Raw genomic sequence first — 18,453 nt, 5'->3', positions numbered from 1 at the left:
AGGTCTCGTCGCAGATATAGACAAGATCGTGGTGTACGATGACATATACGAGGAGGACTGAGGCGCGGTCGTAGACGGACGCCTGTGTTCAATGTTGCTGGTGGTTGTGGGTCCAGTTTGATGGGATCACATGACCTTGTTGATCTCCCTTGGCAGCGCGCCCGCTGTCCATTTCCGCCAACACCTGCTTATCCTTGTACTTTTCCTGCAATGATCTACATCCTTGGTGTGCTGGACCCTTCGAGACCGCTGTGCTCAACGATGAGGAAGCCCTCGCACCCGATGACGCGCGGATACGATGACGAAGCCTGACGAAGCTTCGGCCCACCTGATAACCGGCTGTAGAAGTATTGAAGAGCGCCATTGTTCTTTGTTCTCAACTTCCATCTATCGGAAATCCCATTCCCTCGCAGCAGAAACAAAGCGATGCGCGCAGTCCTCATCAAAGATGGCAAAGGTCCCGCAGAAAACCTATACATCGGCGAGGCCCCAAAGCCGACCCCCGCAGCAGGAGAGGTCCTCGTACAGGTATGCCCGCCACCCCCCTCCCGCCCGCGCACCATCGTGTCGCAACAATCCCCTCCATAACCCACCATCCACTAACCCAAATCCACCTCGCTATCGGCGCAGATCAAAGCCTTCGGTTTGAACCGCCTCGACATCCTGCAACGCCAGGGGAACTACCCGCCACCCCCCGGCGCGTCAGACATCATGGGCGTCGAGTTCTCGGGCGTGGTCGTCGAGATCGGATCGGGCGTCGAGATGTGGAAGGAGGGCGCGGAGGTGATGGGGCTCGTCGGCGGTGTAGGTCCAGGGCCGTGCCACGCGGAGCGGATGGGCGCCTAATCCGGTTTCAGGGCGCGTACGCCGAGTTCATCAATGTGACCGCCACGCATCTGTTCCCCAAGCCGGAGGGCTTGTCCTGGGTGCAGGCCGCTGCGATCCCGGAGGTCTGGTTGACGGGTGGGTGATCATAGTCTGAGCGTGCGATGGACACGTCGAAGGCACTGACACGACTCGCAGCCTTCCAAAGCCTCATCACCATTAACAATCTGCAGAAGGGTGAGGACGTTCTCATCCACGCTGGCGCATCCGGCGTCGGCATCGCCGCCACCCAACTATCGCACCTCTACGGCGCGTGAGTACATTTTCGGGCGCATATACCCACCTCCCTCACCCTGACACATCCCCAGCAACCGCATCTTCGTCACCGCCGGCTCCGACGACAAGCTCGCCACGCTCAAGTCGATGCCCGCCGGCCCCAGCCACGGCGTGAACTACAAGACGCAGGACTTCGCCGCCGAAATCCAGCGCGAGACAGGCGGCAGGGGTGTCGACGTGATCCTCGACTTCGTCGGGCAGAGCCACTGGCAGAAGAACATCAAGTCGCTAGCCGTGGACGGAAGACTCAGCTTGCAGGGTCTCTTGAGCGGCGGGAAGGTGCCCGACTTTGACCTCGCGCCGATTTTGGGTAAGCGCCTGCGCATTCAGGGCAGTACGCTTCGCTCGCGCAGCAAGCAGTACCAAGCGGAGCTGATTCAGCGGTATGTATGCGACCATCATGGTCTACCACTTTTGTTGAACCACCGCCCCAGCTTCGCCCACGAAGTCATGCCGAAGATGCAGGCAGAGGGCCCCATCTCGCCCACGATACACCAGGTGTGTATCCTTGTAGATCCGCACGGTGTACACACCGGCGGATCTGCATGAATGAACCCCAGATCTCACTGGATTTTTGTCACCCAGGTATTCCCATGGACGCAGATCCAAGAGGCGCACAAAGATATGGAGGCGGACAAGAATATGTGCGTCGCATCATAAGATCCATTCACTGCCTCTGCTGACAGAAATTCCCCGAACAGCGGGAAGATTGTGGTGGAGGTGGTCTGAGGAAGGATCTCGGTAGATGTGGGCGAGGATGCGCTCCGAGGGACAAGAGAAAGGAAGCTGAGGCGGGAAGGGGGAAGTTGTGAACTTCGGGTCAGTTGGCGCATCGGCTCGACGTGGCATTACACTCCTCGTCGCCTTTTCTTTGATCTTTCATTCATCAAAGAGCTAACGCGCCTACAGGACGCAGCAGAAAATATAATGTACTCTATAGACGACAATGCGTGAGGGCGTGCTGCGTCAAGCGAGGCAATGCGTTGCGATGCAAAATGCGAAATGAAGGCGGAGGCAAGAAGCACAGCTCAATATGGTAGCCCTTATCTGGAAGGCGACCCCACCTCGCGCGCGGGCTTGAAACTGGCCGACGAGGTCCCTGCATTTGATCTACGAGGTCTCTTCTATTGACCTTCGAGGTTTGTGCTATTGACCTCCGATATCTATGCTCTTGACCTCCGATATCTGTGACGTTGGCCCGAGGTCTGCACAATCGACCGCAGATTCCTGAAGCCGACCGACGCCATCTACACGTCGGAGAGGTGAGATCGCTGGATCGGAGCGAGGGTCACACCCGGATCTGTGCGACGAGATCGCTAGCCCTGGGACCCTGCTTTAGGTGAGCCCATGGAGTTCGTGATTACCGCCTCGGGTTTATGACCACCGCCTTGAATTCATGATCACCGACCGGCATGGGTTCATGATCATCGGAGGCGGTGCCGCCACCATCGCAGGCGGACGGAGGACACGCGAGCGGACGGACGACGATACGACGAATGCGGCGCTCGATGATGCGGAAGCAAAGCACAGAAGCGCCCGTTGCCTAATCGGGATGAAGGTCAATGACGCCACCAAGCGCTAAAGCCTTCGTCCTGTGTCTACTGTGCACAGCTTTGATTTCTCTGGGCATTCCCCTTCCACTCACGCATCGTATTCTGGGGCCAACTGAGTATCTCTTTCTCAGCGTCTCGAGGTCTGCTTCTGACTTGCCCTATGCCCTGCAGCCGTGCACCTCGGGCGAACAAGCGCTAGAGAAGGCAAGCAGCGCTTACAACGAGAGACCAAGCGCTTGCGGACGTCAACCGCTGTCCCGCCTCGGCATCCGACTCGGGCACGGACTCTTCGCGGTGAGTCAGGCTGACGAAGCATCCTCCGCTCTCCCGTCGCACGAGGGACGCCTCTGCCGGAGAGACACCGCGAAAGACACGCAGGACTGAATATACGCAGTTGTCGGGACCGCGCTTTCCTGCGCGGGCGTCTGAGAAGTGAATAGTTGACAAGTGAGTCTGTCCTTCCTGTTGTTTTTGGGCCTTTCTTATCTATGTTTATGGCTTTGCAATTGAATCGTGATAGGTAACTCTGCCCGTGCTCTCGTACGCTTTCAATACCATTGACACACAGGCGCAGATCAGTGAGCCTTTGCCGGCCCGCTGTGGGACCTGCCTCGGTATTTCTCGACCTGGCGGGCAAGATAGCGAAGGAAGACGCCAATAATGCACTTGCGACCTAGACGACCGAGATCAGCTAGCAAAACGACTCACTAAGTTTGCAGGCGTTTTGGAACGCCATCTTTCTGGACTGCGCGCACTGTATAGTACGTCGTACTTCTGGCGCCACACCGATAGTCCACATGCGGTGACGGAGCTAAGCTCCTGCAGCCAAGGACGCGGCGACCACGGCTGTTCTGCGACGCACTTTACGAATTTGCGCTACAGATCAGCTCTCCTGACTCAAGCCCTCGGATCGGCCTCGCAAATAACCCTCCCTCCGACGGTCTGCCACTTGCGTCCTAGCATTCCTCGTGTAGCCAAGGCTTCGCCATAATGCACCTTTCGGAAGCAGTAATCCTGGGGACCTTCGCTCCGTTGCCCGATAGTAGTCCGGTGTGCATGAGCTTCCACCATCGAGCGGTCTATCGGGCTGGCTTTCATGCCGAATTAGGTCACTGGTGCTTCTGGTGCTTCGCAGCGCTCCGTTAATTGCATGACCTCACCTGATATTCCCAGGGCGACCCATCGCAGGAACGCAAGTCCTCGGTCGCCGGACCACTGCAGGCGCCTGTCGACATGACGAGTCTTCTATGTGTTATCCGGGTTGCTGCTCGGAGAGACCGATTCGGCGAATATGTTCGCCTGCGGCTGAGGTGGCAAGTGCGTGCGGAACGTCGTGTCCGTATCCTATCACGATCTACTGATGAATGCGCTAGGGCAGTAGCGTCCTCGTAACCGATTATCGCGATGGATTTAATGCCCACTTCAACAGCAGCGCAAGCGGTACTGCAGTTAATTGTTCCACGGAATGCTATTAATTGCAGAAGCAAGGGACCTGCAGACGTACAGTGGCCTCGCAAAGTCCGCACAATCTCAGCTCGCCGAGCCCTCTGACGATCAGGGTCGCAATCACCGTCTTGCACCTCAGTTGAACGTATTGCTTTCCCCAGGCTTCGCCGAAGGTGCGCTCCCACGAACTTTACTTAGCCCTTTCACGGGGATCAATACGCTGCGTACTGACACGCAAACCAGCGCGTGCGCGCGTCCCGTACCTTGTTTCGCTACCCTATCCAGTGAATTGGCTAGCTAATCCCAACATTGTCAGGCGCGATATGCACGGGGCGCTCCCAGCCCGACTTGCCACCCAAAGTCCCCGATTCCATCGCTTAAGCAGCCTTCCCACACGCCGCCTGTCATGTTCACGGCGCCGCAGCCGCGAAGCTTTGCCGCATATTTCGCTGTTTATGTCGATTTATACTCATGGACAGCCGCGGGTTTCCGAACAAGGGCAGCTGAGTCGCCAGCGTGGCAGCATTCCCTGGTTGATTTCGCCCGACCGGACATAACTTGTGGCCGTGCAGTGAAACGCGCGTGGGCAGTTGGGGTTAACTGCTGCAATCTCCACCTCCCATCCAGTGTCGAAAACCTATGTCGTCAACGTGTACCTCCCCAGAGGACAGCCGAGGCACTGGAGGCGGCCTCACTTGCCGTCGACCGATTAACTCTACGCGAGCTGCCGAAAAGTCAAGATTATGTGACGGTTTTTGTGACCACCGTGACGCTGACTGCCATCGCAGCACCCGTCCATCGACGCCAATGTCACCTATATGGACGAGGATCTCGCGATCTCCGCGCGCAATGAAACCATCACCGTGGTCGGGACGGACGCGGGCGCGCAGAGGAATGACAAAGTAGAAAGCCGCCCGACACCATCAGCGAGTCACCATCAGTCACGGCGCATAGTGATTCACAGCCTACAGGCGCCCGTGCGAAGTCGACATAGGTATATAAGGCGCTCTCGTCTGGGAGGAACGGACACTCATCCACTTGCCTCGCAAGCCCATCACACTCCGTTGCTCAGACATCCGCACACGACTCGCAGTCTCAGACTCGCCTCGCTCTTGCATCGTCTTTTCGCGCACTCACCCACCTCGCACACAACCATCGCAATGGCTGGCCAGTCCAACGGTACCAAGGGCTCGGGCTCGAGCTCTGGCTCGTCCGCAGTCAAGGGCGGCGCGTCGTCGACAGGCGCCGTGTTCTTCTAAGCACACAGGCCCCTCCGACGCGCCCTCCCCTTCCACACGTCCAACATACAATACACTCGCCACCTATTCTTCCAGGACGCGCCTCGCCGCCACCGCCACCGCCTTCTATTTATCACGGACGGCCGCGATGCGCGTATACGCTATCGTCGCCTAATCTCCCAAGATGCCCTCGAGGGGCAGAGCCGACGAAGACGCGCCGGGAAGGGGGAGAAGCAGGACAGGGCGCGCCGCGGCTTCGGCAGGATACTCATCATCGTTCCCCATCACCCATCGACACATCGCATCTTCTACGCACCCGCTGACTATGTATCTATTCGAAGGATCGCCCATCATGCACTTCCTATGTATCGTCCACCTGTAGCACGTTCCCCACTATCCTCAACTTCGCTCTGTTCTCCTTACCTTACCTTGATAAGCGGCCTTATACTACGCCCGCGACCACTAGTATTCCTATGTACTCGGACTTCTTCCTGGATCTGTTAGAATAGAAACCGCTGGCTTTCCCCTGACCTCGGGTTCGCGTGATCTGCAGATTGAGTCGAAGCTGAGAAATCGGGCTACAGGCGCGATGCAACATCAGTCTTCCCCTGCCCACCCCAGACACCATCACGCAGGCCGCCCCTGGTTCTCGGGTTCCACCAGCAAACGATGTCACCCACGAGCTCCTCCGTCCGGCCCTCGAAATTGTGTCCGGCGCCCTCCATCAGGTGCAGGGTATGCGTCCCAGGCGTTCGCCCGCCCAAAGCGCGCGCATAGATCACGGCGTCATACCTTCAGTGCGCGTGAGTGTGGGACTCCCACGCGAACCGCGGACAGGGAAGTACGCACGGCGGGACCGCCGCGTCCGCGAGGCCGTGCACGCTCAGCACGTCCGCGCGCGCGGGGAAGCGCTTCCACACGAGGCTCGTGTCGAACGCGACGAACGCGGCGAGGTCGGAGGGCGTCACGCGCAGCGCGAGCTGCCTTCGCGCGACCACGGGCCGCCACACCGCGAAGCCCCTCTCTGCTATCTCCTCCTTCCAGGCCTGCACCGCGGGGGATTCTGCGCCGTTTGCGGTCAGCGGCTCCCGCTCGGCGGTCGGGTCTGACACTCTGTCTGCGCACCGAGGAATTTCTGCGAGCCGACGTCAGGATGGTCCGCGTATCTGGCCCGCACGCACCTCCATCCGGTACCGTCCCGAGACGTTGACGAAGCCGTCAACCTCTTGGGCCTCGACCGCGGTGCACATCCAGCGGAAGCCGACGATCGACCCGCGGGAGTGTCCGACGAGAAAGGCTATGCGGTAGCCATAGCGAGATCGGAGAAAAGCGACGACGGCAGCGAGGTCCTCGACGTCTTCATCGAGGGCTCCTGCGCGCCATGTTCCGGGGGTCTCGTGGTTGCCTCTGCGGAAGTTTTGTATCAGTGAAAAGTTCGCCAAGAGGTTGACGAATCGAAGATAGCATGGCCAACAAAGGCCATACGGAGAAAAGTAAATTGGTAGGGAATAATGGCGATACCTTGGCATACAGACGTCGGGATGGCGCTTTGTACATAGCGTGCTGAAGCTCACCTGAAGTCAAACCGAAACGAGTCAAGGGGCAGTTCACGCGCCAGCCTCTTCTGGTAGAGGTAGTCCTTGTGCCTAGGTATACATTGTCAGAAATCCCACGACGGACTCTGCGCGGCATGCATCCGCTGCGCATTCTGCCAGTACGAGCCCAGGCTCCTGCCAACTTGACAAGCGGCGTCGGGCATCATTCCACCGACTGAGGGGGAGATACATCCTCTCAATGTAAGTTCTCGCGGCGCTGTCACCGCCAGTGAGGTCCGCAACTCCCAGCGTTGCGCCGTCGCGTCTGAGCGAACCCTAACAATTCAAGGACGGCCGTGGGACGGGCTCGCCCTAGATGTCTATCTCAGAGCCACTGATGGAGACTCACCCAGCGGTCCCGTGCAAGATCTTGGCGGAGAAGGGGTGAGAATGAGAGTTGTACACACCAAAAAGGCCATTTCAATGTGACCCACCAGAGCGATGGGGCGACCTTCCGTTGTGGGCTGTTCTTCAGTCTGCTCTAGAACACCTGCAATGAAACAACCTCGGTCTTGCGGATGCGGTATTCGCAGGGATGTGGATTGCCTGGTCATGATGAGGGCAAAGATAAATGAGATCCCTTGTCGTGTTGGCCGCAGAACACAAGGTGAACATGGGGTTGATAGCAACGATTTCCGGCAATTACCGGAAATCACGTGAAAGTCACCCACACGGACCCATCGAGCAGACAAAATGAGGATAACCAGCGAATACAACAAACATCGCAAGACGTACATCGCGTACAAGGGCACATACAGCGGAAGAACAAGGGCTCATACCTACTCATGCCCTCAGCGCCTTCTTACCCAGGACACCCTCCTTCGCGGATGGCTTACCCGGGCGCGCCTTCGCGACCTTCTCCTTCTTCCTCTCCCCCGTCTTCCCCTCGCGCTTCTTCTTGAAGTCCACTTCAGCGTCGGCGGCCTTCACAGGCGCCTCCGCCTTCTTCGGGGACTCCTTCGCCGCCTTGGACTTCTTCACAGGCGCCGCTACCTCCTTCGCCAGCGCTTGCACCTCCTTCGCAGGCGCCTCTGCCTTCGCTGCCTTGGACTTCTTCGGCGCTGGCGAGGCCTCGTCCTCCGTCCCCTTCTTCCCCTTCTTCTTCTCCGCTGCGACCGGGGCGTCCGACGCAGGCGCCTTCGCATCCTTCTTCCCGTCCTTCTTGCCCTTCTTCGTGCTCGGCGCGCTCACGTCCTCCGCCACCTCCTCAGCGGCGTCGCCCTTCTTCGCCTTGCGCTTCTTTGACGGCGGCGCAGAGGGCGCGGCATCGTCCTGTGGCGCGGCGTCGGTGGTGGTGGCGGCAGAGGGCTTGGTGGTGGCAGGGGGCGCGGTGGCGCCGGTGACGCCCGCCTTTGACTTTGGCTTTTTCATCTTCGGGGCGGCGGCGTCGGTGGATTTTGAGGTAGGTTTGTCGCTGGTCTTCGCGCGCTTCTTGGGCTGCGCGGGCTCCTCCTCTGCCTCCGCCTCCGCGCGCCGCTTGCCCTTCGCGCGCGTCACAGGTGCCTCGTTCATCTCCTTGTCCTCATCATCACTTCCGCCTTCTTCCTCCTCGCTCGCGTCGTCCATACTCACGTCCGCATCCTTCACCCCGTCCGCTGCCCCGCCCCACCTCCCCAGCGTGTCTTCCGACAGATCGCACGACCAGACGGGCAAACTCGTGCTCGAGCTCGTCTTGATGTGGATGTTCTGCACGTTCTCCCAGCCGCCCTTGATGCGGGCGACGATCGCGGGGAGCGCGGTGCGGAGGTTGTCGAGGAGGTGCGCGGGTTTTTGGGAGATGGTGCCGATTTTGATGGAGCTGGGGGTGGGAGTCAGTACAAACAAAGCAGAGCATCAAGTAGGAGGGATGCATCAAGAAGAAGGAAGGGGGAGGAAGAAGGGCGCGGGACTCACGTCTGCGTGCCCTGGTTCTGGCTCATGTAGGTCGAGGAGACGGCGCGCTCAAGCTCGCCCTTAAGATCCTTGCGCGTCAAGCACACCGGGATCGGCTGCCTGCGAGCCATGTTAGCACACGCCCAATCATGTCATTTCATGAACACACTTCTTCGCCTTAAACCACTTCGTCCCGAGCAGCTTCGGAAGGAGGGGGATGATGCGCTCGTCCGCAAGGAACATATCGTGGTCCTTCAGCAGCCCCCGCCGCGCCTCGAACGGCTTGAACTTGCCCTTCAGCTTCTCCACGCCGACGACGCGGCTGATAAACCGGATCTTGTGCGTCTCGAGCAGGTCCTTGTACTGCCGCTGCGGGTCCTTCGTGAGCAGGCAGATCGAGGACACGCGCGGGTCGATGATCGGGTGGGCGAGCGGGCTAGGGGGGACCTTGTGTTAGACCTCATCTTCCCCGTTACAGGTGGCTCTCCACGCACATCCTCTGCGGCTTCAATCTCCTATTCGGCACGATCGTCTTCTCCGCCACGTTCAGCCAGATGTGCTGTTCACGCCCGCCCAGCAGCTCTGTCTCCGCCTGCTTCTCTGCCCGCTTCGTCGCGTACGCGAGCAGCGCGTTCAATGCCTTCTCAGCCTGCTTTTGGGACACATGCCCGTCGATGAGCTCGTCGGCCGCCATTCGGAAGGGGTATGAGGGGGAGGGGGAATATGCGTCCAAAAAGTTTGATGCGCGCGCTCGACGATCGGCAGTGATCGCGGCCACGTGGGGTGGGCGCCTACAAAATTTCGGAAAGACGCGTCGGCTCCTTGTCCTCAACCTCCATGTTCTCCTTGTTCCAGGTCTCAATGGTGAGTGTCGGTTTCTGTTTCTCTTCCTCTCCGTGTGATGAACACCACGCTATGGTCCGTGTTTCCTAGAAGCGACTAGACACCGCTGTCCAAAGATGCAGATATCCATTTTCTATAGCCTTCTGACTCCTCATCGTGCAATCGCAACGTCTTCTTCATGTTTGCTAATGAACTTTTCCAGATATCTCACCGTTGTCGTATGCTACTGTACTCTTTTCCCTCGTAATGTTGCTCATGAACACCTTGATGTCTTCACCGTCCTGCTCGCCTGAGTTCGCCCATCCTCATCCTTGCGTACTTCCTCGGTCAGGTAGGTGACATCGACCTGGATGCCAATCGGTATCAGCATATCTTCCCGAAGACCTCCTTTGACTCACCGTCCACCTCTCGTCTTCCCCGACCGCCACCGTCATCTCATCCGTCAGCTCGTTGAGGGGCACACCATCCTTTGACCAGACTACCGAGTACCTCTCCTTGACTCCAATATCCTCGCCGCGCAGCTGCCCCAGCGAGATCAAGCGCACGCTCAGGGTGTGCTGGCTACGTTCCGGCGTATTTTGCTCGGCGTCCTGTCCGTCTGCGACATTCCTCGAACATGCTTCGTCCGTCGCACGCGTCGAGCACACCTCGTCCACCCCATCAATCAGATCCACCCTCGCCAGCAGCGTCAACCACAGCGACTCGAGGCAGACATTGCAGAACCCGGGCGCGGTGACGAGCCGCATGAGGCAGTCCTCGTTCGTGGGGCGGTAGCGGGTGACGTTGTCGGAGCCGAACGTGGGGAACAGCCCATACACGCCGGGCCGCGCGTCGAATCTGGCGGGCTTGTTAGCCGAGCCTCCTAACCATTGCACTCAATCCTCGCGATCCGCAGCCCCTCCAAACGGGTTACGAATCGGCAGGAGCACTCACTCATCCTCGTCCCCAAACTCCAGCACCTCCACGTTGCACAGCTGCGCCTCGCCCTCCCGCCCCTGGCTGAGCAGCTCAAACGACACCGAGTGCTCGCCTCCCTCCAGGCCGTCGACATGCAGATCATAGTGCCATCGGTCCTTCCCGATGCCGGCTTCGGGCGTCCAGTCCAGGTCCCTGCCGTCCAGGAGGACTCGCGCGTCCGCGGCCTAGAGGAATGTCGATGAGTCGTTATTCGTCGTGGCTCGTTTCGTTATCCGTCTCGACTTGTTATCCGTCTTGACTCGGCGCCATTGTGGAATAGCCAACGGGTCCCACATTGTGAAATAGCCAACAAGGGCCCACAAACAAACCGCGCACTCACCTCGGGTATGCCAGACAACGAGAACCTGACGAGCGCGCGCGCGTATGCGCCCGAAGACACGAAGGTCGCAGACCAGGGCGCGGCCGTGTTCAGGAGCGTCCACGGGTACGCCTGCAGGGGCATCGTCGCGCGCTGGGGATGAAGGGCGGCGCGCTGAGGATGAAGGGAAGCGCGCTGGGGATGGAGGGCGGCGCGCTGAGGATCAAGGGCGGCGCGGTCGAGGTCCAAATCCCCACCATCGAGGGAGCCGTCATGCAAGTCGTCCAACCAATGCGCCCACGTCACCTCTCCCCCATCCTTCGCGTGCGTATTCGCCCCATAATACCCGTCATCGCCCCCGCCGTCGTACTCCTCGCCCACGTCCGGGATCGAGTGCCCGAGCTCGTGGCGGAGGACGAGGACGCCGTTCGCGGGGGAGTTGGTTATGGTGCTGGGGGGAGGGGGTGAGTGGGGGTTGGGTGAAGGGAGGGAAGGCGAGGGGGAGAGGGTGAAGAGGGAGAGGGCGATGGAATGGGGACAGGAGCCGACAAGCTCAGGAAGCAGCAGCATGACAGAGAAGCACGGAAGCAACAAGGTAAACGGACGTGCGGTGGCATAACGCCTCAAAATGTGGCATAACGCCCCAAAACGGTCAACAACTCACGTCGCGCCCTCGTTATGCCGACTTTCCAAACCTACACAGGACAGATCAGCTTCATCCTTCCACATCTTGGCCATGGCACCTTTCGCGTCCATTAAAACCAGACTCACCTCCATACAACGGACTGTTGCCTACAATAATCGGATAATCACAACGCGCGCCCAACGACTTGCACGCCGCCACATTCACCTCCGGCTTGCCCACGTACACTGCGCGCAGTTCGGTGCCGTCGCGGTACAGGCCGTAGGTCGTGCTGGGAAGGGGTGGGTTAGTCATTCGTTCTTTTTGCCACACCTCTTGCGCTTTGGAGAGTTTTGGGCCGAGCACTCTCGTATTTTCTGACGCCTCAAACGCCCTCATCACCTCGAACGCCCTCTCCACCTTCAATATCCCCCAAGTTATACTCCCAAACAATCCCAGACAACTGAACTCACTTCTTCGGTACGCCACCCCACCCAATCCCGCTCTCCCCGCTCGGCGTGAACGCGGCCCACATATTCAGCAGCGGCGCGACGCTGTTGTACGTCTTGTTTCCCGCGACGAGTCCCTGGGCGAGCATTTCTGCGTCGGCGAAGAATTGTGCCTTTTCGGTGGGGAGGTCTAGAGAATTGAAGAGTAAGTCAACGAGAAAGAATCAAATGAGACAAGGGGCAATAAGGTGGCATTATGGGGAGTAGCACCCAATGCAGACGAGTCGGACCACATACACCCATCCGAAAAGAACATCAAGTCGACCCGATTCTCCGACGGGCCGTGCTCCATAAGAGGTCGAACCTCCATCTGTGGAGGAGCCGGGAGGGCCGTCAGCGGTTGTTGGGGCGCATCTGCGTTCGCAAAGTGGTTGGCAAGGTCGAGAGTATCTTGGCCGAGTGTTAATCAATGACGCTTTTGAGTATGGCAGACTGGGAAGGAGTATGGCAGGATGGGAAGGAGCATGACAGGATGACAAAGATGGACGAAGCCTACCTGCGCGACCCCGCGATTCGCCTAGCAAGGCGAGTGCGACCAGAACGCTAGCCGCCTTCATGCTAGCAGTAAACAGCCCAAGTAGTAGTAGACGACCCAAGCAGCGCAAAAACACGAAGAAAGAAAAGAAGCAGGACACGTCCTTCGAAGTTCAGAACAAGACGCGTCCCGACTCCCGCGATAGCAGACCAGATGCCGAGATAAGACGGATCGTACACGCGACCGCGCGACGTTGTGGGTATCCTGCAGGTCCGGGGTACCTCCGAGTGTGCTATATTTCCATACAAGGCGAGTGTGCTATGTTTCATACAAGGTGGCGTACAAGGCCCGTCGCGAGCGTGCATGTTCAAGTCGAGAGTGAAGTGCACTTGGAAGACGGTGGTATCACGTGACCGCGATTTTCTTGAGCGCATTCGACAGCGAGTAAGAAAGGAAAGAAGAGCACAACAAGGAGCGTTCATAATGCAAAAAAGACACATAAGAACAGATTCAAACCCGCTACTACATTCCAGTCCGTTGCTGCGGTACACCCACGTCGTGGAGTAGGCTCTCCAACTGTATATAGCTGTCAGCATCACACGCCACGTCGAGGCTCCCGCTCACCTCCTCCAACACGCCCGACTCGTGACCTGGCTGCATCCCAGGTTGCATACCCTGCGCGCCCTCGCCTCCATTACGGTTTTCCTATGGTCCAAGACCGAAGTTCAGCCTGCATTGCATACTCCTCCCCAAGAAAAGTCCTTGCCACCCAACCCACGCACCTCTTCCGTCTTCAATTGCTGCTTGCTCCCCCCACCTCCCGACCCCCCACCCGGTGCGTAGGGCAAATCGTCCCTCGGCACAATATCGATCAGAAAGTCAAACTGGTCCGACTTGCTCAGCGCCTTCGCGATGTCCGCTCTCGAGAGCGTCCGCCGCTTGTTCGCGTCCGCGACGATGAAGGCGCGCGCGGTGATCTCGGCAATGAAGACTCGAGGGACGTGTCAGTATTTTGGCAATGGTACGCGAAGAGGATAGGTAGGATAGGTCTACTCACTCTCGCACGCTTTACAAAACAATATCGGTGCTGCACGCTCGTTACGGCTCTGGCGGGCAACAAGACCAGACATTCGGCGTACCATCCGCGGCTATCATCTACAAAATTCGCCTTCATTAGTTCCCTTCCTCTATCCTCTATCCTCTTTCCTCCGTCCCCTCCCCCCCTCCCCCCTCCCCCTCCCCTCATACCCCTCCCCTCAAACAAACAACCCCCACACCCCTCCCCTCAACCAAACAACTCACCTTCACATCCGGATCACTCTTCATGACCTTCTTAATCCGCGCCAGGGGCAGCGCCGGATGCCTATAATCCGGCGTCTCCTGTTCCGCCGCATCCACCTGCCGCTGCCAGAACGAGCGCAAAAAGTCATTCAGCGGCTGCCCTGGCTGGACGAAGGGTTCGATGGGCGCCTCGGGGGGCATGATGGTGGTGGTGGTGGTGGTGATGGTGGTGGTTGGAGTACAAGGAGAGGCGAGGTTAGGTTTATCTAATCTTATCTCGGCCGCCGGGGCCGATGCGCGGTGGACCTATTGGTGCAAACAGGGGTAAGCAATGCGAGGCCACAGGATAGGTTTGTGCCGTCCAACGCGAAGCTCAAACTGAGAGGGAGCCACAGAGACCTAGATATAGATTTAAATGTGACAGAAACTTGGTATCATGAGCATACAGACTCGGTACACCAGCGCGAAGTAGTAAGTGGTACAATGTGCATATCCACACCTCTATGTAAATATCATGAACTTATCCCTGGAAACCCATCACTTCCTCGCCACCCCCAGCCCCAACCTCCCCCTCATCTCCGTCAGCTCCCAGTTCCTCACACCCGACAGCTCGTTCGCTGCAAGCGGATGCACATCCTTCACATGGTCCGCGAGTTCCGGTAGTTTGCTGCAAGTATTTATTAGCTTTCCCGCTCCGACGCTAACCATTCCACATGCCCCGTCCCACCCCAAGCACAGCGAGAACAAGAAGAGAAACAGGCAGGACTGAGAAACAAACAGAACTCACGCATCCTTCCCAAACTTCCTCGTCTTCGACAGCGCAGCGCACAGCCTGCATGTCCACGTCCCGTCGTTCTCCAGCTTGTACACCACCTGCAAGTGCTTGAACGTCAGGGCTTGCGGAGGATGCGCCGTGTTCGAGGTGCTGGCCGTTGACGCGGTTTGGGAGCTTGACGCGGACGCGCTCGCGCCGGGCGCGGCGGATGCAGCTGCCGTCGCCGTCTTCTTCCGCGTGAACAGGGGCTTCGGCGGTGGTGCAGGCGCAGGCGCAGTACGAGGCATATACGGGTAGGTGCCGGATTTATGCGTTGAAGCAACCACAGACGTCGAGGTCGCCGGCGCAGGTGCGGTCGCTGGAGGGGAGGTTGCTAGCACCGCTGGATGCGTAGCAAAGGTCGCCAGGGCATCTGCAGACGCAGAGGCCGCCAGGATCGCTGGGTGCGTAGCAGAGGGAGAGAGCGCCGCGGCTTTCGCTGGCTGGGTGGTTACGACAGGCGACGAAGCGGAGGACGTCAACTTCGTTGGCTGTGGGCCAGAATCCGCGGGCTGGAGTGTAGCATTCGCTGCAGCAGAAGACGGTGGAGCGGACGGGCTCGCCGGCCTTGCCCGTATCGAAGCCGGCGTGGATCCTTGATCAAGGACTAGAGCAGGCTCCTTCATTTTCTTGAACGGGAAAGCAATCGTTGTTGGTTTCTTTGAAAGCAGAGGTGGCCTCGTCACGCTCGTAGGGGACGAAGAAGGTCCCACCGCGCTTGTAGGCGACGTGGATGGGTTGGCTGTCGTCGCCGGCCCTGACGCAACCCCGCTCGTGCCTGCAGCACTCGTGCCAGTCGTACCCGTACTCCCACTGGCATCCACACCAGTCGTCGAAGTCGACTGACCCAACCTCGCCTCAAACGGGTTGCTCGCAGCCCACGACGCAGAGGCCGGCGAAGGCGGCGGCGCATCCTTCTTCTTGAACGGGAAAGCTATCTTGAAAGGTGTCGAGGCAGCCTTGGACGTCGTAGGTGAGCCGGTACCCTTTGATGTTGTAGGAGACGCCACCTTCGACATCGTTGGCGAGCCAGAAGGCTGCAACGTCGCCGGGGACTTTGACGCTGTTGGGGACACCGGCGACGACGACTGGTTCTTCGAGGGCGCAGGCGTGACCGCCGGCTGCGGAGCAGCCTCATCCCCGCGAACGACCTGACTACCACCTGCGATTTCGCCCTCCTCCTCCAGCTCGTCTATCTCCATGTCGGAGCTCGCATCTTCTTCCTTCCGAGGAACCTGTGCGTCCTCGACTTTACCCTCCGCCACCGCCTGTACCTCCTTTCTAGTCCCCTCCGCCTCTCCCTCCCTCCTACTCGATCCTACCTCGTCCTCCTCATGCTTGACAATCGCGCTAGCAGGCGACTTCGGGCGCGGAGGGCGGGAAGTCGAAGGCGACGAAGATGGAGGCGGGGCAGCCGAGGTTTGCGTGGGAGGTGATACATGCGCAGGCGGCAACGTCTGCGTAGAGGGCGATACATGCGCGGCAGGTGACAACCCACTAGCGGTAGGAGGCGCATTGACGGCAGCAGGCGCGCTGACAGACGTCGGCAAGCTGCTCTGACTTCGTTCCAGATGCCTCGACAGTACCGGAGAGCTCCCTGACACCAACGGCGAACTCCTCTCCACCAATGGCGAACCCCGCGCAACCACCGGCGAGCTTGACGAAGGTGTTAAAGCCGTAGGGGACGCGGATATATGCGCAGCGGCCCATGGGATAGGCTGTCCAGAAGCATCGCGGGGAGCCATGATTGTAAGGTCAAGAGCCGACGGTCTTGCGTGCTCCCGAGACAACACAGGCGCGCTACGGGACGACTGCATTGGTGGAGGCGCCTGCGTGGAAGGAGACGATTGCATGCTCGTGTGAGTAGACGCCTCTGCGCCTGTGGTTGACGCTTGCGAGCCGTCATTGCGCGAGGTTATGTTTGACGGCGTCGAGCCAGGTGCGGTCGCTAGAGGACCTTGTGCACCATATCCGGCTTGAGAAGGGGAAGAGGACGAAGGTGCTCCTGGTATCTGGTGCATATAATGCGGCGGGTCCGTAGCAGGAGACAGACGTGGTGGCTGGGAAACATTGTTGGGGTATGGCATTGCATTCCCCGTATGCGGCATCATAGTACCAGGATGAGAGGGCATATTCCAGGAGGTCGGGTGAGGTATCCCGATATGGGACATCGGCTGACTCGAACTGGTGGGTAGCTGTTCAGTCGAGCCCGGTGGTGACATTTGCTGGTTCTGTCGAGATGCGGACATTGAGCGGGAGGGATTGGGGGGTAGCTGAGGAGGAGCGTTCACAGGTGGATGAGGTGGAACAATTGTTGGCGGTTGAGAAGGAGGGTTCATAGGTGGCGGAGGAGGCGCATACATCGTCTGCTTCAGCTGTGAAGGGCCACTCCCCGACGTCGTTCGCGATCTCGTGACGCCCGCATCGCTCATAGACATTGCAAGGACTGGCGGACTCTGCGGAGGCGTGGTGAGGTCAATGTAGTTGGGTGTCAAGGGCATGGAGGGCATCCTGATCCTGAACCCGTCGTGCTTGCTTCCGGCCTGGTTACCCGACTGAGTTCGCTGTCGCTTCATTGGGACGACTAGGACATGAATTGAGTATCCTTTCAGCGCATATATGCGTTCCACTCACCACTGTTGGATACAGGTGCACTTCTGTTGGGCACCGAAGGTGCAGACGAGGGTCCAGCTGGCGTGGACGAGGGTCCTGCAGGCGTGGACGACGGCCCTGCCGTTGTGGACGACGGTCCTGCCTGCATGGGCGGCGGGCCCGCTTCCATCAACTGCTGCTCTTGCATAGCCATCACCTTGCGCGAGTACTTCTTCCACTGGTCCGCCCGTTGCACCAGAATCGACTCCGCGTCCCTAAACCGCTTCTCCGCCGCCGCCAGGCGCGTGTCCCAGTCCCTCAGCGCATGCTCCGTCGCGCGCAGGTTGTACGACTGCTGCACGAGCGTCGCCTCGAACTCGATCAGGTGCCGCTCGCGCTCGTCGAGCTCTTTGGAGCGCTGCCGCACTGCTTCGAGAGGCCCGAGCATGGAAGAGACCGCGGAGTCCTGGTCTCGTCGCGTAAGGTCCTTCTCGCGAAGCTCTAAGAGGTCCTCTTCGACCCGAACGCGGTCGAGCACGCGGTTAAACAGGGAGAGGACGGATTCGGGGGAGGGGTCGGCTGTGAAAGAAGTAGAGGGTACGGATGCGCGTCGCGCGCGCATCATGTCGTCTGTGTTCATGTTACGGGGATTGAGCGGGGGTGGGGGTGGGGGGCCAGGCTGGGGCTGATGTTGCTGCTGCTGTTGCGGTGGAATTTGGCGCCCGGCATAATCGAAGTGCAGGCTAAGAGCTGGCTATGTGTTGTGAGTCAAAAAAGGGGATATATGCACTCGCTTCGTACCCCAGAAGAGTTTCCTTGCCTCGCGCCTTGTTCCATACACGGTTTGTCAAGGTTATGTCCTGGCTTGCGATCGGGGCTATGAGATGCAAGAAGTACGAATCTCTGGAATAATCCAGTGCAATTCTTCTTTGGGTGGGAGCTCTCCTCGTCGTGTTCATCAGGCAGGTCGCGCCATATAGCACACAATCAGCCAGAAAGGCGGGTGAGGGTGAGGGTGAGGGACAAGAACAAAACCTTCCTAAAGGGGCGTAATTGATCTGTGACTACGTGTGACAGCTCCGGTGACAAGTCCATAATTCCTGTTGCTGACCGCCTTGGCCTGGTTCCGTTGTATGTAGGTATGCAGGACTCATGACCGTACATTCGATACTGCTA

At 59.0% G+C, this 18,453-nt stretch overlaps 10 protein-coding genes across 10 annotated transcripts; 4 read left to right on the top strand and 6 right to left on the bottom strand.

Annotated features, from left to right (window-relative positions):
* Positions 1-359: 359 nt before the first annotated feature.
* Positions 360-2,136, top strand: SCHCODRAFT_02614421 (quinone oxidoreductase putative). Its single transcript, XM_050344658.1, has 9 exons — positions 360-528; positions 631-804; positions 858-963; positions 1,024-1,138; positions 1,194-1,544; positions 1,596-1,659; positions 1,747-1,805; positions 1,863-1,986; positions 2,075-2,136. The coding sequence occupies exons 1-8, from the start codon at positions 427-429 to the stop codon at positions 1,888-1,890; spliced, it is 999 nt and encodes a 332-aa protein (XP_050201563.1). The 5' UTR covers positions 360-426; the 3' UTR covers positions 1,891-1,986; positions 2,075-2,136.
* Positions 2,137-2,508: 372 nt separating this feature from the next.
* On the top strand, positions 2,509-3,313 carry SCHCODRAFT_02187334 (uncharacterized protein). Its single transcript, XM_050342016.1, has 2 exons — positions 2,509-3,161; positions 3,289-3,313. The coding sequence occupies exon 1, from the start codon at positions 2,724-2,726 to the stop codon at positions 3,096-3,098; it is 375 nt and encodes a 124-aa protein (XP_050201562.1). The 5' UTR covers positions 2,509-2,723; the 3' UTR covers positions 3,099-3,161; positions 3,289-3,313.
* Positions 3,314-3,704: 391 nt separating this feature from the next.
* Positions 3,705-4,541, top strand: SCHCODRAFT_02493929 (uncharacterized protein; the record flags this gene model as incomplete). The annotated part of the gene is made up of 5 exons (XM_003034249.2): positions 3,705-3,764; positions 3,888-4,031; positions 4,088-4,154; positions 4,196-4,333; positions 4,477-4,541. 5 exons carry the CDS (start codon positions 3,705-3,707, stop codon positions 4,539-4,541), a joined length of 474 nt encoding a protein of 157 aa, XP_003034295.1.
* Positions 4,542-4,746: 205 nt separating this feature from the next.
* SCHCODRAFT_02187072 (uncharacterized protein) lies at positions 4,747-5,854 on the top strand. Its single transcript, XM_050342015.1, has 3 exons — positions 4,747-4,894; positions 4,949-5,154; positions 5,211-5,854. The coding sequence occupies exons 2-3, from the start codon at positions 4,979-4,981 to the stop codon at positions 5,719-5,721; spliced, it is 687 nt and encodes a 228-aa protein (XP_050201561.1). The 5' UTR covers positions 4,747-4,894; positions 4,949-4,978; the 3' UTR covers positions 5,722-5,854.
* Positions 5,855-5,976: 122 nt separating this feature from the next.
* SCHCODRAFT_02493473 (alpha/beta-hydrolase) lies at positions 5,977-7,547 on the bottom strand (the record flags this gene model as incomplete). The annotated part of the gene is made up of 5 exons (XM_003033683.1): positions 5,977-6,190; positions 6,248-6,461; positions 6,576-6,805; positions 6,973-7,044; positions 7,399-7,547. The coding sequence occupies 5 exons, from the start codon at positions 7,545-7,547 to the stop codon at positions 5,977-5,979; spliced, it is 879 nt and encodes a 292-aa protein (XP_003033729.1).
* A 126-nt stretch (positions 7,548-7,673) lies between these two features.
* SCHCODRAFT_02614405 (ribosomal protein L1) lies at positions 7,674-9,593 on the bottom strand. Its single transcript, XM_003033682.2, has 4 exons — positions 9,360-9,593; positions 9,035-9,301; positions 8,887-8,985; positions 7,674-8,791 (listed from the first exon to the last, which is right to left on the bottom strand). Exons 1-4 carry the CDS (start codon positions 9,557-9,559, stop codon positions 7,777-7,779), a joined length of 1,581 nt encoding a protein of 526 aa, XP_003033728.1. The 5' UTR covers positions 9,560-9,593; the 3' UTR covers positions 7,674-7,776.
* Positions 9,594-9,772: 179 nt separating this feature from the next.
* Positions 9,773-12,764, bottom strand: SCHCODRAFT_02614398 (uncharacterized protein). The gene is made up of 9 exons (XM_003033681.3): positions 12,612-12,764; positions 12,353-12,505; positions 12,080-12,245; positions 11,756-11,898; positions 11,649-11,679; positions 11,006-11,435; positions 10,642-10,850; positions 10,107-10,545; positions 9,773-10,054 (listed from the first exon to the last, which is right to left on the bottom strand). Exons 1-9 carry the CDS (start codon positions 12,670-12,672, stop codon positions 9,962-9,964), a joined length of 1,725 nt encoding a protein of 574 aa, XP_003033727.1. The 5' UTR covers positions 12,673-12,764; the 3' UTR covers positions 9,773-9,961.
* A 284-nt stretch (positions 12,765-13,048) lies between these two features.
* SCHCODRAFT_02614394 (histone-fold-containing protein) lies at positions 13,049-14,101 on the bottom strand. Its single transcript, XM_050344657.1, has 6 exons — positions 13,893-14,101; positions 13,730-13,745; positions 13,648-13,677; positions 13,373-13,581; positions 13,215-13,295; positions 13,049-13,166 (listed from the first exon to the last, which is right to left on the bottom strand). The coding sequence occupies exons 1-6, from the start codon at positions 14,070-14,072 to the stop codon at positions 13,113-13,115; spliced, it is 570 nt and encodes a 189-aa protein (XP_050201560.1). The 5' UTR covers positions 14,073-14,101; the 3' UTR covers positions 13,049-13,112.
* Positions 14,102-14,255: 154 nt separating this feature from the next.
* SCHCODRAFT_02614389 (uncharacterized protein) lies at positions 14,256-15,759 on the bottom strand. Its single transcript, XM_050344656.1, has 3 exons — positions 15,696-15,759; positions 14,659-15,644; positions 14,256-14,538 (listed from the first exon to the last, which is right to left on the bottom strand). Exons 1-3 carry the CDS (start codon positions 15,702-15,704, stop codon positions 14,409-14,411), a joined length of 1,125 nt encoding a protein of 374 aa, XP_050201559.1. The 5' UTR covers positions 15,705-15,759; the 3' UTR covers positions 14,256-14,408.
* Positions 15,760-16,669: 910 nt separating this feature from the next.
* Positions 16,670-17,054, bottom strand: SCHCODRAFT_01038117 (uncharacterized protein; the record flags this gene model as incomplete). The annotated part of the gene is made up of 1 exon (XM_003033678.1): positions 16,670-17,054. A coding segment is annotated over exon 1 (379 nt), but the record flags the coding sequence as incomplete, so codon positions are not given.
* Between the last annotated feature and the right edge of the window lie 1,399 nt (positions 17,055-18,453).

Source organism: Schizophyllum commune, assembly GCF_000143185.2.
Source record: "Schizophyllum commune H4-8 unplaced genomic scaffold SCHCOscaffold_3, whole genome shotgun sequence".
Classification (NCBI taxonomy): Eukaryota; Fungi; Basidiomycota; class Agaricomycetes; order Agaricales; family Schizophyllaceae; genus Schizophyllum; species Schizophyllum commune.
Note: the sequence above shows the minus strand (reverse complement) of the source record. Positions and strands in the feature narration are given on the sequence as shown.

Coding starts and splice junctions, on each gene's coding strand:
- SCHCODRAFT_02614394 (XM_050344657.1), bottom strand. CDS start 14,072: ATGCCCCCCGAGGCGCCCATCGAACCCTTCGTCCAGCCAGGGCAGCCG. Junction 13,296..13,372: donor AGCAATTGAAGACGGAAGAG/GTGCGTGGGTTG, acceptor CTTGGACCATAG/GAAAACCGTAATGGAGGCGA. Junction 13,167..13,214: donor AGTCGGGCGTGTTGGAGGAG/GTGAGCGGGAGC, acceptor AGCTATATACAG/TTGGAGAGCCTACTCCACGA.
- SCHCODRAFT_02614389 (XM_050344656.1), bottom strand. Junction 14,539..14,658: donor AGGAAGTTTGGGAAGGATGC/GTGAGTTCTGTT, acceptor AAATACTTGCAG/CAAACTACCGGAACTCGCGG.
- SCHCODRAFT_02187334 (XM_050342016.1), top strand. CDS start 2,724: ATGACGCCACCAAGCGCTAAAGCCTTCGTCCTGTGTCTACTGTGCACA.
- SCHCODRAFT_02187072 (XM_050342015.1), top strand. CDS start 4,979: ATGGACGAGGATCTCGCGATCTCCGCGCGCAATGAAACCATCACCGTG. Junction 5,155..5,210: donor CCCGTGCGAAGTCGACATAG/GTATATAAGGCG, acceptor TTGCCTCGCAAG/CCCATCACACTCCGTTGCTC.
- SCHCODRAFT_02614398 (XM_003033681.3), bottom strand. CDS start 12,672: ATGAAGGCGGCTAGCGTTCTGGTCGCACTCGCCTTGCTAGGCGAATCG. Junction 12,506..12,611: donor CGAATCGCGGGGTCGCGCAG/GTAGGCTTCGTC, acceptor CACTCGGCCAAG/ATACTCTCGACCTTGCCAAC. Junction 11,436..11,648: donor CGGCATAACGAGGGCGCGAC/GTGAGTTGTTGA, acceptor CCCTCCCCCCAG/CACCATAACCAACTCCCCCG.
- SCHCODRAFT_02614421 (XM_050344658.1), top strand. CDS start 427: ATGCGCGCAGTCCTCATCAAAGATGGCAAAGGTCCCGCAGAAAACCTA. Junction 529..630: donor CAGGAGAGGTCCTCGTACAG/GTATGCCCGCCA, acceptor CTATCGGCGCAG/ATCAAAGCCTTCGGTTTGAA. Junction 1,660..1,746: donor TCTCGCCCACGATACACCAG/GTGTGTATCCTT, acceptor TTTGTCACCCAG/GTATTCCCATGGACGCAGAT.
- SCHCODRAFT_02614405 (XM_003033682.2), bottom strand. CDS start 9,559: ATGGCGGCCGACGAGCTCATCGACGGGCATGTGTCCCAAAAGCAGGCT. Junction 9,302..9,359: donor AGATTGAAGCCGCAGAGGAT/GTGCGTGGAGAG, acceptor GGTCCCCCCTAG/CCCGCTCGCCCACCCGATCA. Junction 8,986..9,034: donor AAGTGGTTTAAGGCGAAGAA/GTGTGTTCATGA, acceptor CATGGCTCGCAG/GCAGCCGATCCCGGTGTGCT.